This window comes from Armigeres subalbatus, chromosome 3 (assembly GCF_024139115.2).
Source record: "Armigeres subalbatus isolate Guangzhou_Male chromosome 3, GZ_Asu_2, whole genome shotgun sequence".
Taxonomy (NCBI): Eukaryota; Metazoa; Arthropoda; class Insecta; order Diptera; family Culicidae; genus Armigeres; species Armigeres subalbatus.
The window spans coordinates 61,072,075-61,087,998 of record NC_085141.1 but is presented as its reverse complement, the minus strand read 5'-3'; the positions used below and the strand labels follow the sequence as shown (position 1 = coordinate 61,087,998).

General features: G+C 43.9%; 1 protein-coding gene across 1 annotated transcript in view; it reads right to left on the bottom strand.

Moving 5' to 3' along the window:
• The window catches only part of LOC134220702 (zwei Ig domain protein zig-8-like), a 623,811-nt gene that overhangs the window by 5,893 nt on the left and 601,994 nt on the right, over positions 1–15,924 (bottom strand). The window contains exon 6 of the mRNA XM_062699803.1: positions 9,315–9,525. Coding sequence (XP_062555787.1) covers positions 9,315–9,525 — 211 coding nt within the window. The remainder of the gene's footprint in view (positions 1–9,314; positions 9,526–15,924) is intronic.

Here is a 15,924-nt window from a genome sequence, read left to right as displayed (position 1 = left end):
CAGGTATCTCAAGCATACCACATCGTTATATTGCTGCATGATTAAGTGTTTAATTTTGATAAAATATCGAAAACAAAAGTGTGCATAAAAATTGCCTCGCCATAACAAAAAGGTGATAGAGAATTAACACTGTTGTTTACAGTTTAGAACCAAATCCAGATGACGCACATGTCGGGGTAGGGATTCAGTGCTTCGCCTTCTCCCCCTGGTTTTTTCTCGTTCGTTCGCTGTTTACATTTTCACTTCGTCGCGTTGGCGTTATTTTCTTCCGGACCCGTCATAGGAGACTCGGTTCGCGATTCGGTCGCGGGAAAAGTGCCTAAGCTCACTGCTCTTGGACGCGCTGGTAACCCGTCCAAGTAGCTTTTGCAGAGCAACGTGTTCTCCCTGTTGCCGCTTAATGACGCAGGCAATCATACGAAAAGAGAAAAAAGCAGTAATCGCAGGTGTAAACTGAGCGGATGAAGTGCCAGCCTGTCTTATTGCACCGAATTTGCGACAGAAAATCCGCCAGCTTATTGCAAAGGGCCTCAAGGGCACGTTCCGGCTTTGGAGCGAGGGAGTAAAGGTGATGCCTACAGGTCTACAAGTATGAGTTTTACACTCATGACTTCCCCGGTACGAAGCCGTTCAAGGCTATGCTGCGAGGGCTCCAAGATATGAAGGAGGAAGAGAAAGCAGTGAACTCAAGCCTATCGCGCTCGCCATGACAAGGCCAGAAAGTACCGAGATCAGCTTTAGCTGGTCTATCTGGAGCATGGCTCCATCACTTTCAAGAACCTGAAGCGGAGTAATAAACTAACTACACCGTCGTCGGCTGGGAGCAATACCAGCCCGTGCATAGTGACGTGACGCAGTGCACCAAATGTTTCAGGGCTGGTAGCGATGAATGCCGTTCAAAATAGTGACTTTAGTGACCAACGATGACAAAAAAGTGACCAAATAGTGACTTTCAATTGCAGAAAAAGTGACCAAATAGTGACTTTTGTATGAAGTTTTAAACCATGGATAGAGCTACAAGTTGCATTAGCATTGTTATGATATAATTCGTAGATTTCAAACTAGTGTTTTATTTTCGAAATCCTTTTCTGGAATGATATCAGAAATTAAGAAAAGGAAAAAACGACATAAGCATGAATATTACTGCTACTGGCCACGCATATCTTCAGCGTGAGGAGAAAGAGGATGGAAGCAAGAGGCCAGTATCACAGAGTTGGATATTGATGGTGGTATTAGTTGGATGAGCCAGAAGCTAGCAATGTGACCATGGTATCATATTAAGGCATCATATTACTGCCGCTAATCGCAAGTCGAGCACATCTGTATATGGGCGTCCATATACAGATGTGCTCGACTTGCGGTTAGCGGCAGATTAAGTTACGCACGTAAGGTATCTACTCGGCGTCACAGGACGGGTAGTGAATTACAAGTTGTTACACAAAATTATGTTGATAAAAAAATGTTTTTTTTAATATGAGCTCAAAGTTTTCTGTATAACAGCAAAAGAAAAATATAAAATACTAGTTGACCCGACAGACGTTGTTCTGCATAGTTGGCGAAAATGCGCGTTGAGAAGTGCCTATGCGAAATTTCCAAACAAATCTTCATTTTAGTATTTCCTGATTTACTCAATGATTTTCCACAGAGAACATATCATATAAACCCGTCGGAAACTATAACAAATGTAACTGCTGAAGGAATGAATAAAATCTATCCAGCCGTTTTCGAGTTATGCGGATACGAACACAGACCATTTCATTTTTATTACATAAGAAGATTCTAATTGATTCCTATACGGTGAACTATTTGGACTCACAAAGCTTATAAATCTTTGGTAGAACAGGGTAGAACCATCTGTTTTAAAAATTTAAAGTAATTGCACTAAGGCCGGAATAAACATTATTTTTTTAGGTCTCACTGACCTATCGATAATGAAGGGGGTGGGAAATAAAAAATAAAGGCATAAATTGATAAAATTGAAAAACTAAACTAACTAATTGCAAAACTAATCATCAGTTTTCTTAAAGATTTTTTTATGAAAGTTCAAAATTTTATTAGTTTGACATAGAATTACGTCCTTTGGTAAGAGGGGGGGGGGGTCATTCCAAAGTTTCAAATTTGGGACCGTCACGAAAAGAGGTCAGGAAGTACGAGCCAATAACTCAGTCGTTTTCCAACGGATTCCGGAGATCTTGGTATGAATCGATCAGCAAACTCTTTAAAATTCTATACAACTATTGTAAACAGTTGATTCAATGCATTTAACTATTGAAATATAAATCATTTTACATACAATTGAGTCATTTTAGACCACCATTCGGGCGTTTTGCCCCTGGCCTATTTTTAAAACATTTTTTAAATGCGTTAGAAAGTCATGAAAACCTTATTGTTTTGAATAGGAGATCATTGTGAAATGTAGCAGGGTTTGTAAATTTTGCACCTATACGTTGAAATGGTTGGGTATTTTTGTTTACATGGGCGAAAACATCGAAAAAGCTTAAGGGGTGCATTTTGGACTGTTCTCCCCTACAATTTACGATCGTATCTTTGATACAACCCTCCTCCTTATTCCGGTAAAATTTTGAAATCCCCCCCTCAAATAAAATTTAGCTAGGGATGGTGACAGAAGATATTCAAATTTGTTCCCGCCTGATGAAGAAATTTAAAAAAATACGATTTTACCTGTTATTAAGCTATGATCTAATAACAAGTTTAAAATCCAAAAGTTTCTGGGCGAGCGTGGTTCAGAGGTGAGGACTTAAGTCGAGGCTTCATTCGCGTGATGTCGAGACTTATGTCCAATCACTATTCACTAAACGCACATCTGTACAGAATAAACCTTGTCGATAGCAACTTATGTAGGTGCGGAGCCGGTTATGATGACATCGATCACGTAGTTTGGTTCTGCTCGGAAAATGACGCCTCCAGAGAGTGACTATTGGAGTGGCCCTAGTGGCCCGAGGTAAACAACCCTTCAGGGAAATTCGAGGTGTTTTGGGGGATCGTGATGGGGTCTATATGCAGGCCATTTATAGTTTCATTTGTGATTCTGACATCAAAATCTAATTTTTTTTTCTTCTGCCAAAGATTTGTTTGTACTGTCTCTGTCTCTATGTTCCGTAGATCTCCGTTACTCAGGCCATCCGGAAGACGCTCCCAGTCGAACCAATCCTCGAGCACGACGACACGCCACATCTTCCCTTACGCCAAATGCCCGGATGAGCAGCCGAAATTCCTTGATTCCGAATCCTAAGCCTCGTCCATCCTTAAATATTGTAAACTAACCTCGAGTCACCACGAGTACGCTGGCTCCTATCCCTCTCTTACTAACTGAAAAAATGACATTGATTGTATATATCACAAAGAAATATGGCTCCGTAAAGTGTTATACACGCCTAAGCCTACCAAATAAACGAACTTGAAAAAAAAAACAAGTTTAAATGAAATTTTCAAGATTTTGAGTTCGACGTGGCATTCTGAGGACTTTTTGGAAAATCCAATGGAACCATGGTCTTTTATTAGAAATCCAGAAATTCGAATTTTATTTTCTTTCTTATTTTATTTTTGACTAGCAGACCCGACGAACTCTGCTTCTCCTAAACTTGATTCATTCTCTGATTAGTTCTCGAGTAATGCAGAAATTCCTATTTCATTGGTATGCGAGCCCCCCTTTCCAGAAGGGGGGGGGGGGTTCGAACCACCACAGGAACATATCTTCCCTTACAAAACCACCACATGCAAGTTTTGTTTCCATTTGCTTGATTAATTCTCAAGTGATAAAAGAAATTGGTGTTTCGTTTGTATGGGAGGGGCTCTTTGGAAAGGGGGAGGGGTCTCAAGCCATCTTAAGAGCCTTCCCCGGCCTCAAAAACCTCTGCATATAAATTTTCATCCCGATCGATTCAGTAGTTTCCGAGGCTATAAGGGTCAGACAGACAGAAATTCATTTTTATTTATATAGATATTTTAGAAATTCGACCAATTCATTCACCTCCACACTAGGTTTTGGGTATCTATTCTGATGTTTCTTAAATAATTTTGAATTACACCACGATGGTTTTTTAAGGCGATGTTCGGGCATGACACCCGAAGTTGCCACATTGCCACGCGCTGCAACAAGGGAGGCGAACTGCACCCGACGGATGAGTGCGACAAGATGGAGGTGGCCGATCCAAAGTGCGCCAACTGTGGCGGGCCACTACGAAAAGCTGTCCGAAACGCGCGGAGTTCCTGGAAATCCAAAGAAAAGCATCAATCAAGGCTTATCCGAAGAGGAACCGTGTCCCAATGATCGACAAGGTGAACCGTCCTGCCATCCCGGCTTTCCGATGAACGGTACCAATACTTCCACCATTGCAGCCGCACAAGCGACTGGCCGCAGCAGCTGCATCGATTGAAGCCCCAGCACCACCTGCTTCTTCCTCCAGCGAATGGCCCCCGTTTACTCCTCCTGGATTCCGTCGGCAGCCGAAGAATCAAAGTGTCCCGCAGGAAAAACCTGCACCGCTCTACACCACGGAGCAACTGATGCCAATCTTCTACCAGCTCGCCACTCGGCTGTGTGGTTGCAAAACCCGATTCGACCAGGTCTGGTCAACTGGGACGCTTGCTCGCTAAAGAGCAAAACAATTGAGCTGAAGGATTTCCTTGAGGAGAAGGTGAACGCCAACATCCCAGACTTTCGCATCCTGCGACACGATCGGCCGACCAGGGGAGGTGATATGGCCATCGCTCTTCGCTACAACATCAACTGTCGTCTGCTTTAAGCTTCCAGCAGTGTCATTGAGGCCATCGGGGTCGAAATCACCACTTCTGTTGGCACAATTGGGTTCATCGCGGCGTACTGCCCAAGTTAAGCTAAAGCCGATGGTTCATCGACAGACCCTTCGGAGGGACATCGTCAAGCTTACGCGGAGACCAGGCCAGTTTATCATTACCGGCGATGAATGCCAAACATCAAGCCTGGGGCTACAGTCGTGGCAATCGAAACGGCGCCATCTGGAGCGCCAACATGGAGGAAGGCCACTACACGATCCTTAGTCCGGATTCCCCACTCGGCTGAGTCGGTCCGTAGTCCATGCAACGATAGATCTGTACATAGCTAACATGAACATGTGGTCGTTCCCAGCCGGTCGTGTACCAGGAGCTCAGCTCGGATCAATTTTTCGTGGTGGCGGAAGTGGGCTCCTCGGTTAATCGGCATCAGCTGTCCCGGAGAAATTATCATCGAGTTGACTGGGCCCGGTTCCAAAGGTGCGTGAATGTCGACATAGACGACGAGGTGCGTCCGGAAACTCCGGAAAGTCTCTACCCCCAGCTGTGCACTATCGAAGAGGCAATCTCGGTGGCTAAATAGCAGCATGTTCCAACGGCTCACTCACCATACTTAATTTCCATACACTCAACAAACTTAATTTCCGACGCAAAAGTTTCTGAAACGAACTGATTATGTTGCTTGGACTGTGAGTTACAGGGACTAACAACATCCCATGTCTACTATGCTGTTTTCATACTGAGATGCTTCTGAGATAGTGCTAGCAGAAGCTCAACGTTAGGCTTTGTGCCACGAGTTGAAATGTGCAGAAATAAAGAATGAGATCACCTCCAGATCTCATTCCGAAAGCCCGAAAACTCGTCAACAGATACCACAACTGGCGGAATCCTTTGCTTTTTCGCATGAATCGAATCAAATTTGATTAGCTCAATTTCATCATAAATCAATGTAGCTACCTCCTTTGACGTACTCACGTCTGTGGAGGAGACTTCGTAACGTCCTTCTTACTAGCTCACTAGGGTCTTATCTCACGATCGGCACGCAGCACCTACTTGAGGGAACACACGAACCTTATCTATACGGAAGCGTACTTAATCATGACGAGACAACAAACAAAAATCTCTCACATATCATGTTTGCATACACTCTCGATAGGTAGCATACCGTGAGAGACGTTTTTCGGCAGTTGTTTGTTACGATAATAAACTGATTCGGGGGGCTACAACCCATGATAAATTTCTTTTCTACATCCCATGATAAAAAGTTTTGCACAGCTGTGCGAAAAAAAAATGATCCCCAACATAAAATGAGCGAGAACAAAGCGTTTTATCAAACTCCCTCGGTGGGGGTCACCTATCCGAATCAGTTTTTTCAACTTGTATACAAGTGCGATAGTTTTGTTTTCATAGATTGTTATGATTCGAAGAGGTTTTTGCCTCAATTTTATTGTTGTTCGTTCTCTATTGAGAGCGGTTTCTGCAAACCCTGGTCTTTAAGGTTAGTACTGGTTTGACCGATCGGGCACGTTAGGCCCATTGCTGGCATGCGGCTTACTTTGATGTACCTTGTCTGCATGTAATCTGGTTCTACCTTTACCGCTACAGCAATATAGGGCTCAGCTCCAGAAGCCAGAGTGGGTTCGCTTTCCAGCTGGGTTATAGATGGACACGTAGAAATTGCTTGGAGCCTTCAGTTGATCGGATGACGGCTCAATACGGTCGGGAGATTATAATTTCTCTTGGTCTCGTAGTCGCGGGATACTCCGCTAGATAACTACAGAACAGAGCACGACACAGGCCGTCCACGGCTGGTGGTCTCGGGGTGTGGGTAATGATTGGACGCGTAGAATCTCGTGCTCATCGGAGGGTGACCTACCAATGTCAGGACATTGGTAATTTTCTAACCGTACGGGGGTGCCCGGAACGTGAACAGGCCCTGCGGCCGAGTAAGACGAGAGGTGACTGCTGATAATGGTGCTGCCCTGAGGCTTCTCTGGACCTAGGTGATTCGTGGATGCCGATCTATCACCATCGGGCGACAATGAAAACAGCGTATCGCGGTTCCGGACGGGTGACGACAATACGAGGCGTGATTTGTAGACGGCCCTTATGGTATACCAGGCGACCTGGTAACTTGATGCGGCACTTATTACGGTCAGGTGATGCTCTGGTCAGGATAGGGCCGGTGAAATCCCGGTGGATGGTGACAATCCAGTCAAGTGCAGGCCAAGTACGGCGGAGACCGTAGGTGTGGTATAATAGGACGGAACAAGGCTACCACGCGGCCAACTGTTTGCCGGGTTCCCGTAAGACAAAGATTGGACCATTGGACAGGCGAACTACGAACGGTACGGGATCGTCGGTGGAAGGCAGTGGTTCCTATTGTCTTCCGAAGAGAGCTCCTCGACGTCGAAAGGTCCGATGCCGAGCGCAGGCGGGTCTTCCTGACCCTTTACTCTTCTTCCTTAACACGCATTTTGTTTTCTTTTTTTAGAGCGATTCGTTTTTGGAACTTGCGTCGATGTTGGTGTTCGTTCTACTCCCCGAATCCTGCTTTTCCGTCGTTATTCCTCGTTTTTTCTCCGTCTCCAAACTCACCCGGAGTTCGTGTTGTCGCGAGGAATTCGCCTAGATTGATTTGGTACGTCAGTCAGGGGTTAGTGGTACATACACTATTAAGCCAGAGTACTCAAATAAATTGAAGATGTGTGTGGGTATTCATGGTCTCAAAAAATACTACGTGCGAAGTCTTACAAATCTTAGTTATATTTTTAAGGTACTAAAGCCCATGTCAGCTCGTCGTCTCATTGTTACCTTATACGGTAACATTAATTCGAACTGATTGCTCAGGTCGATAGGAGAAGAATTACTTTCAATGATAAAGTTAGAAGGAATATCTGAAGTCTCCAGCTTCCTTCTATTCCAGGAAGGGTGAATTCCTCTTGTTTTTGTAAATGCTCATTGCTGAGCGTACAGACGTGACCTTCTAAGATGTTTTTTTCCAGAACGGTGCCCTTGCAGGACTACCACCACTTGTCGGAATTTTACTTCCGCGAACGGGTCCAACGTAAAGCGAAGGAACAAGTTCAAGCAAAGATCGTAACGGGATCAGTAGATCCAGCGCTGAGAAGCACTGTTGAAATTAAAATAGCTTCGGGTAGTATCAAAAACTTCGTTCAGCAAAGACAAAATAGAGCCGCTCAGCACGAAAGCACAATTGCTCGAAACTGATCAAAGTAACGATGGATGCTATGCAAAACTGTGTGAAGACTTCTGGTGAACATGAACAGTAACTTCAGTGCCTGTTGTTCAACATTGGGCTAGAAGGTGTCAAGCCTGGTGCAACAGCCGGGGAACGATTTTCAAGCCAGTTAATTTATTTGTTTAGCGGATAATATGAATATTGTCAGTAAAAACTTTGAAAAGGCGAGGAATCAAAACACCCTCCGGAAATGTGCGGTTACAAAAGTTGGACTGGTACGTTTAAGTAGCTGAATGTTTAATTACCATTATTTTGAGATTAGATATTGTTGTTCTATATGTTAGAGATGAAACAAATGGGAAGCTGTTTTCTTTTTGAATAAAATATTTTATATGTAATACAAAGGAAATCATTTTCAATGCTAAGTGTCTGCGAAATATGCAAAAACGTGCAGCAGCTTAAGTTCTTAACATAGAGATATATTAAAATCAATACATTCTCGCAGTTATGATTTTGCAAAACGAAACGTGTACCATCGTACCATAGTGCAGTGTTTCTTTATATTGAAATGCTTGAGGCGTTACTGCGAAGCAGGATATTGAAACATGCTTTTTATTGTTATGTTTCACGAAAGTGGAACAATCCGTATGATTATCCAGTCATTAGACGAGAATTGTGTTGGGGTTTAAGAAAAAAGACAATGCGGAATGGAGTAGCATTGTTTCATTTAGAACATCCATCCATCATTCACTCACGGTCTCGATGGCTGTTTGCAATGTGGTGATCTGTGAAAGGATACCGAAACCGGAGAAGCATTGACGTAGCTTGAATTCATAGTATAGTAATTGTACTGGAGTTGAACATCAATGAAAAATAAAATGATTTGAAACACAGAGAACATTCTATTCTATTTTATTTCATGTGGTATCAAATATCTGCTCACACAGATTTTCAAGAGTTTTTACTTAGATATCCGATAGACGAGTCGAAGCACCTCAAGATTTTAATTCACTGGAAAGCTTCCCTCTCTATCTACGCCATTGACTATTGCAATATGGAATGAATGTGTAACGACAGATGTTCGTGCCGGATTGGATTTGCAGATGCTGATAATGGGATCCTCAAAGCAGACAGCAACAGAGGAGGAGTCCCGTCCCATTCAACCGGAGCTTCGTTATTTATTCTATTGTTTTGCTGCGCTTGTCTTAATTACACGAAGCCCCCAGACGGAGCAGCAAAATTGATTGCGCTGACAATGTGCTTTTTGTTCCTCTGCTCGGTATTCGTCGGGTTGCGGGAAGAGCGATTGTTACATTGATGAAAGAGACCATTCACTCACCTACAACCGTCAGATAGACAAAGTGTCCGATGGGAGGGGTGGTGGATATTTGACACTCGTAGATCCCGGAATCCTTACGCTGGGCGTATCGTATCCGCAGGGTCCACTCTTCGGTGTGGGGCGAGTGCATGGCCTCGAAGCGCTGATCCGAGGTGTACGTGTACCGACCTACTGTCAGCAGATGGATGTCACGGTGGCGCACCCAGGAGACCTGAAATTAGTCAAGAGAGAGAACCGGAGATGAGGAACACTTGTTTGGAAATGGTATGGTTTATCGGGGCAGTTTTCGTTAATTTTATTATCTAAGGTCAAGCGATTATCTAAGCATTAGAACAAATTCAGATCCATACAGAATAAAAAAATGGTAATTGTTATTAGTTGAAATTTCAATGCAAGCTTAATCCTATATATCATGGGACACCTATGCTTAGCTACAGATAAGACTGCAATACGTATTGAAGATGGCTAAACTCACATAACACCATTGTTCCAATTTTCATATCACAGTAACAAATTCATCTCTTCTCGACACATCGACTATCTGGTAATTCCACGTAGTGATAGGTGACCCGGTCCACTGCCCTTTTCTGTTTTAGTCTGAAGAATGCTTTACATGTACTTGAAGTTGTGTACCTTCAATGGGGGTGACAATAGGCATGGGGTGCAATTTGACCATCGCTCTTACGAACAGACTGCTGGTCGGATACTAAAATCATTCGAAAAGGTCTTATATATTTTAGTTCTCCTTTCATTATTTGCTACATTTAATTCATTCTTAAACCATTCTAAGACGTTGAAACAGTGGCCCATTATGCTGACCATACGTACCGTATTTAACGGGACAGTCCCGTTTTTTTACCTTTTTGTGCTGTCCCGTCGTAATCTGAAAAATCCTCAATTTGTCCCGTTTTTTCATTGATTCTACATTGATCATACATACACAGATAAAAATATGTTGTGATTTTAAATTTATTTTCATGCACATATTTGCAGCATGCAAATAAACGTAACATTCAATCGATGTTACTGTTCTTTCAAATCGAAATAAATTTAAACCGAGCTTGCTTGTAAAATTCAATAAAATTTAATTGAACATCGAGTGTTTATTCGTTTGTGGTGACAAGCTAACCATTTTTCAGGTAGTTGAATTTTCAAAATTATTTGCTGTGTAGTAATTGTTTGGGTCCTTATTAGAGAGATTTACAGCCCTCGGCTGGCTCATCTTTCAACGAAGAAAGTAGACGGAACCCATAAAAAAATGTTGGATGTTATGTTATTAGTGTTGCTTTTAAAAGAATGCTATCTATACCGTTTTGTATTTTCCATTGATCGACTTTTCTTAAGGTTTTTAACAGTTAATGACAACAAGTCGCTTCTCCGGGAGATTTTTATACAATCAATGATTTTTTCTGCTTATTCCGAGGGCATTGAAATTTGGCCAATTTCATCAGTGGATTGAACCGAATCAGTAACTTGGTAGACACGTATTTCCCTAAAATCAGGTTACACCTCAATGTCAATAAAATGAAGCGCAGGGACAGACATTCTAAATTTCAGATTAAGTTTATTTTCCATTATTCTTTTTTAATCTTCCGAAGTATGTACTTCAATTTTTTTCAAATCTGCTTTACCACATGTTGTTCAATCATTTGATTCTTTTCGAATCATTCCAAGTATTTCTAAATAATTCTGAATATTTCGAAATCATCCACTGTAAAAAAACGACGGCATGAGAAACATAACTTATAAATCAAATGAACAAAATTGAGATTGAGGCAGTTTCAAACCTAGGGAAAATTTGGTCGGATTAAAGGCTAGATTTAAGGTCCCCACGTACTTTAGGGCTAGTTCACACATCAGGAAATTTTGCTCTCATGTGTGTGGACGAGATTTATGGGATTCCGTTATGAAAAATTAGAAATTCGACTCTATTTAAAATACAATCCGGCGGAAATCGCTGAAAGTTCAAGCTATAAACCAGGCTATAAATTGGCCAGGATTTTTTACCTTTCCGCGACGAAATAGCATGAGTCTTGGTTTTTTGGGAGCACATGGGAACAAAATCAATTGACAAGTAGTCCCGAGGTGTGAGACCCCTTTTAGCGTCATTTAAATCAATTTCGTTTAAAAAGGACTGTGAATTGATTAGATTGGTACTCTGACTATTGTTTGTTATTTTGAAATGTTAAGGATTGGAAAAGTTCTTGATATTGGTCAATAGAAAACACTTTAATGCTTGTCTAGGATTAGATTAAAATAAAATTTCAAAATTCCCCATTTTTCCACAACTAACCTAATACAATAGAAGGTTATGGTGGTGAATGATTCACTCTAAAATATTTCTAATTTCTTACACGGAAAATGAAAATTATGGCCATAAATTTTGAAATTCCCATAGCTCTTGATCACAAGGCTTTTTGACATGTCCCGTCTTGCAAGCGTGTTTGTCCCGTTTTTTCACCGAAATGATCTGGTCAGCCTACCATTATCACAACCATTTGACCCATTTCCCGAGCCTACCTCGATACCATACTCTTTTATGAACTAGCCTTGCATAAGAGGTACAATATCGTCAAGCGGGGCTTCTTGACTTGGACTTGAAAGATCTCCATCCTGAGCGTTGCCCGGCTATCGTTTTAACCTGTTGCCAGGTTAGATTTCGGTCGACTTCTTTTATTTCTTTATTGAGGCTTCGCCGCCATGAGCCTCTGGGTCTGCCTCTGCTGCGATGTCCTGCTGGGTTCCAGTCTAATGCTTGTTTACAGATTTCGTTTCCGCCCTACGTAGAGTGTGGCCGACCCAGCCCCACTTCCGATCCCGAATTTCTGTTGCTATCGGCCTCTGGTGACAACGACGATGGAGCTCGTTGTTTGAGATCCAGTTGTGAGGCCACCAGGCCCGAATTATATACCGCAGGCATCTGTTAATGAACACCTGCAGCCGTTGAGTGTTCTCCACTGATACACACCATGTTTTGCTAGCGTATAACAGCACAGATTTCACGTTAGAGTTGAAAATTCGTATTTTGGTGCGTTCACTTATCTGCCTGTTTTTCCAGATATTTCTTAAACTCGCAAAGGCAGCCCTTGCTTTCTTGATCCGTGCGCCTATGTCGATCTTGGTACCGCCGTCTGACGCCATTTGGCTACCAAGATATTGGAAGCTTTCAACATTCTCCACTGGTTGCCCGGCTACTGTGAAACTGGAAGGAGTCACCGTGTTTACATCCAACGATTTGGTTTTGTTGACGTTGATGACTAAACCTGCCGAAGAGGAGCGCTCGGCAAGGTCGTTGAGCTTACTCTGCATATCAGAGCGCCGTTGCGCGAGGAGTGCAACATCATCCGCCAATTCGAAGTCATTTAGGTGCTCCATGGTTATAGGCTGCCATAACAGCCCGCGGTTTGGATCACGGTCAATCGCATCTACCAGAATCTCGTCGATTACGATGAGGAACAGTAACGGTGATAGAATACATCCTTGCCTCACACCAGCTACGGCTCGGATAGGGTCGGACAAGACTGCACAATGGGGCACTCTATACGAGAAGGCCTCATACTATGCCTCTATGAGGCCGATGTTTTTCTCAGGAACCCCTTTGCGTCTCAGGGCGCCCCGCATATTCTCGTGTTTGAGACGGTCGAAAGCTTTTCGTAGTCAATGGATACCAAGTAAAGGGACTCTTCGAATTCGTTCACCTGCTCCAGAATGATGCGGATCGTGATAATATGGTCCACACATGATCTTCCGGCACGGAATCCGGCTTGCTGCCGCCGGAGAGTCGCATCGATCTTCTTCTGAATCCGGGCTAGGATAATTTTGCACAGAACTTTGAGAACGGTACACAGCAACATAATGCCTCGCCAGTTATCGCATACAGTCAGGTCACCCATTTTGGGCACCTTTACTAAGATACCTTGCATCCAGTCGACCGGGAAAGTTGCGGTGTCCCAGATATTACGAAATAAACGATGCAGTAGTTGAGCGGATGTCATGGGGTCAGCTTTGAGCATCTCGGCTGATATGCGGTCGACCCCTGGGGCTTTATTCGATTTCATGCATTGGATGGCTGTTTGAATCTCTAGCAGTGATGGAGCTTCGGTATTGACGCGTGTTATACGTCGGATCTTAGGCAGGTCATGCCGAGGTGGTGATGGCCTGGCTGGCACTTGAAAAAGTTGTTCGAAGTGCTCGAACCAGCATTTCAGCTGGTCAGTTGGGTCGGTCAATAACTGATCATTCGCGTCTTTCACAGGCATCGTTGCATTCATCTTCGCCCCGCTTAAGCGTCGTGAGATATCGTAGAGGAGGCGAATGTCCCCGGTTGCGGCGGCTCTCTCTCCTTCGTCGGCCAGAGAGTCTGCCCACGCTCGCTTGTCCCGTCGACATGAGCGTTTTACTTCCTTCTCAAGAGCCGTGTATCGTTGACGGGCTAAGACCTTGGCTCCTCTGGTTTTCGATCGCTCTATCGCGGCTTTGGCTTCTCTTCGCTCCTCTATCTTCCTCCAGGTCTCATCGGTGATCCATTGTTTTCTCTGGGTGCGTAGTTCGCTCAGATTGTTCTCGCTGGTGGAGATGAAGGCATTCTTGATGGCGGTCCATTGGTCTTCCACGCTGCCACCTTCCGGAATATCTGCAGCACGCGTCTCCAGTTCTTCAACGAAGGACCGTTTCACCGTGGCATCTTCTAGTCGGCGTGTGTTGAATCGTCGTCCAACTCTTTCCTCCTGCCGACGAATCCGCGCAATGCGCAGGCGTATTTCGCCGATGAGGAGGTGATGATCAGACGCGATATCGGCACTACGTTTATTCCGTACATCAAGAAGGCTCCGTTTCCATTTTCGGCTGATGCAGATGTGGTCGATTTGATTTTCTGTAAAGCCGTCACGGGAGACCCACGTGACCTTGTGAACCATGTCGTTATTACCACAAAATTCTGCGAACAGCTCTCCGTTTTCGCTCATTTCTCCGAGACCATGGCGTCCCATAATGCGCCCATGGTTCGAGTTGTCGGATCCGATCTTCGCATTGAAGTCGCCCAAACAGATCTTGATATCACCCTTCGGAATTCTATCTACGACGGCATTGAGTTGACTGTAGAAGTTCTCTTTGTCTTGCAGATCGGCAGCATCGGTTGGCGCATAACATTGGATTATAGTAAGGTTTCGGACCCGTGTTCTAAATCTGGCAACGATTATCCTTTCACTTATAGGTTCCCACTTCATAAGCGCAGAGTGTGCCTGAGCGCTTAGTAGGAAGCCAACTCCGCGATGCCGGGGAGCGTGTTCACCTCGTAAACCAGAGTATAGCAGAACTTGTCCCGACGGCGTTCTGTGTTCGCCAAAGTTTGGCAAACGGACTTCACTCAATCCCAGGATCTCAAGCTTCATGCGGCGTGCTTCATTGGCAAGTTCTGCCAATTTACCCTGCTGGGCTAGGGTTAAAACGTTCCATGTTCCTATTCGTGTCCGTTGTTTCGCGCTTAGAGTCGTCGCCGTAAAATCAGTCCGTATTCTTTCATTATCGGATTCTCGAACAAATTGATGTTTCGGGAACAGTAGGTTGTTGGCCCAAGGTTCCCTATCCACCGGGATGGGGCTGCCATCTTAGGTATAGCTTCCGGGAATAGCATTTCATACTCAGCCGCTGGATGCCAGAACAGACGCTGTTGGAGCCGCACCTCCTTGGTGGACAGACGCTCGATCAGTCGGGTCAAATTTGTTTAAAGTCCCACCCAACACCAGGACTAGGCTAGTGCGCTTTGAGCGGCACACGGTCGCTTTGATAGGGCCTGCTTGGGGACACATGCAGCTTTTTATAGAAGTTCAACAGAGCCCACTGTCGAACCCCACCACATCCTAGGCAGACCCCACAGGACGCACTCTAGCTGATGTCAGAAGGACAACAGTGCCCAGGCTGCACTACCAGCTAAGTACGCAACCTTTAGCTGGCGGTCAATTGTCATCGTAAGACCCGTGGAAGCCTGAGTATTGGAACTTGTGAGGACCAGAGCTATGTTAGGTGCCTCTTCCCGGATGTCAACTCACCATTTCGCAGCCCTCGACACATCGACTATCTGGTAATTCCACGTAGTGATAGGTGACCCGGTCCACTGCCCTTTTCTGTTTTAGTCTGAAGAATGCTTTACATGTACTTGAAGTTGTGTACCTTCAATGGGGGTGACAATATGCATGGGGTGAAATTTGGCCATCGCTCTTACGAACAGACTGCTGGTCGGATACTAAAATCATTCGAAAAGGTCTTATATATTTTAGTTCTCCTTTCATTATTTGCTACATTTAATTCATTCTAAAACCATTCTAAGACGTTGAAACAGTGGCCCATTGTCACAACCATTTGACCCATTCTCACTCCCCATTTCACGAGGCTACCTTATAACATACTTAGGTATTTCAATACCAAGCGAATAATAATTTGTGATGCGTTTGGTATTGCAATAACAGAGTATGTTATGCATAAAGTATTGTGCATATTAATTTTTGGTAATATTTTTTGGTATTTTACCTGTTATGCAAGGCTGGTTCATAACAGAGTATGGTATCAATAACAGAATGAGGTATTATTGAGGTAATTTCTCCTGCTCGGATTG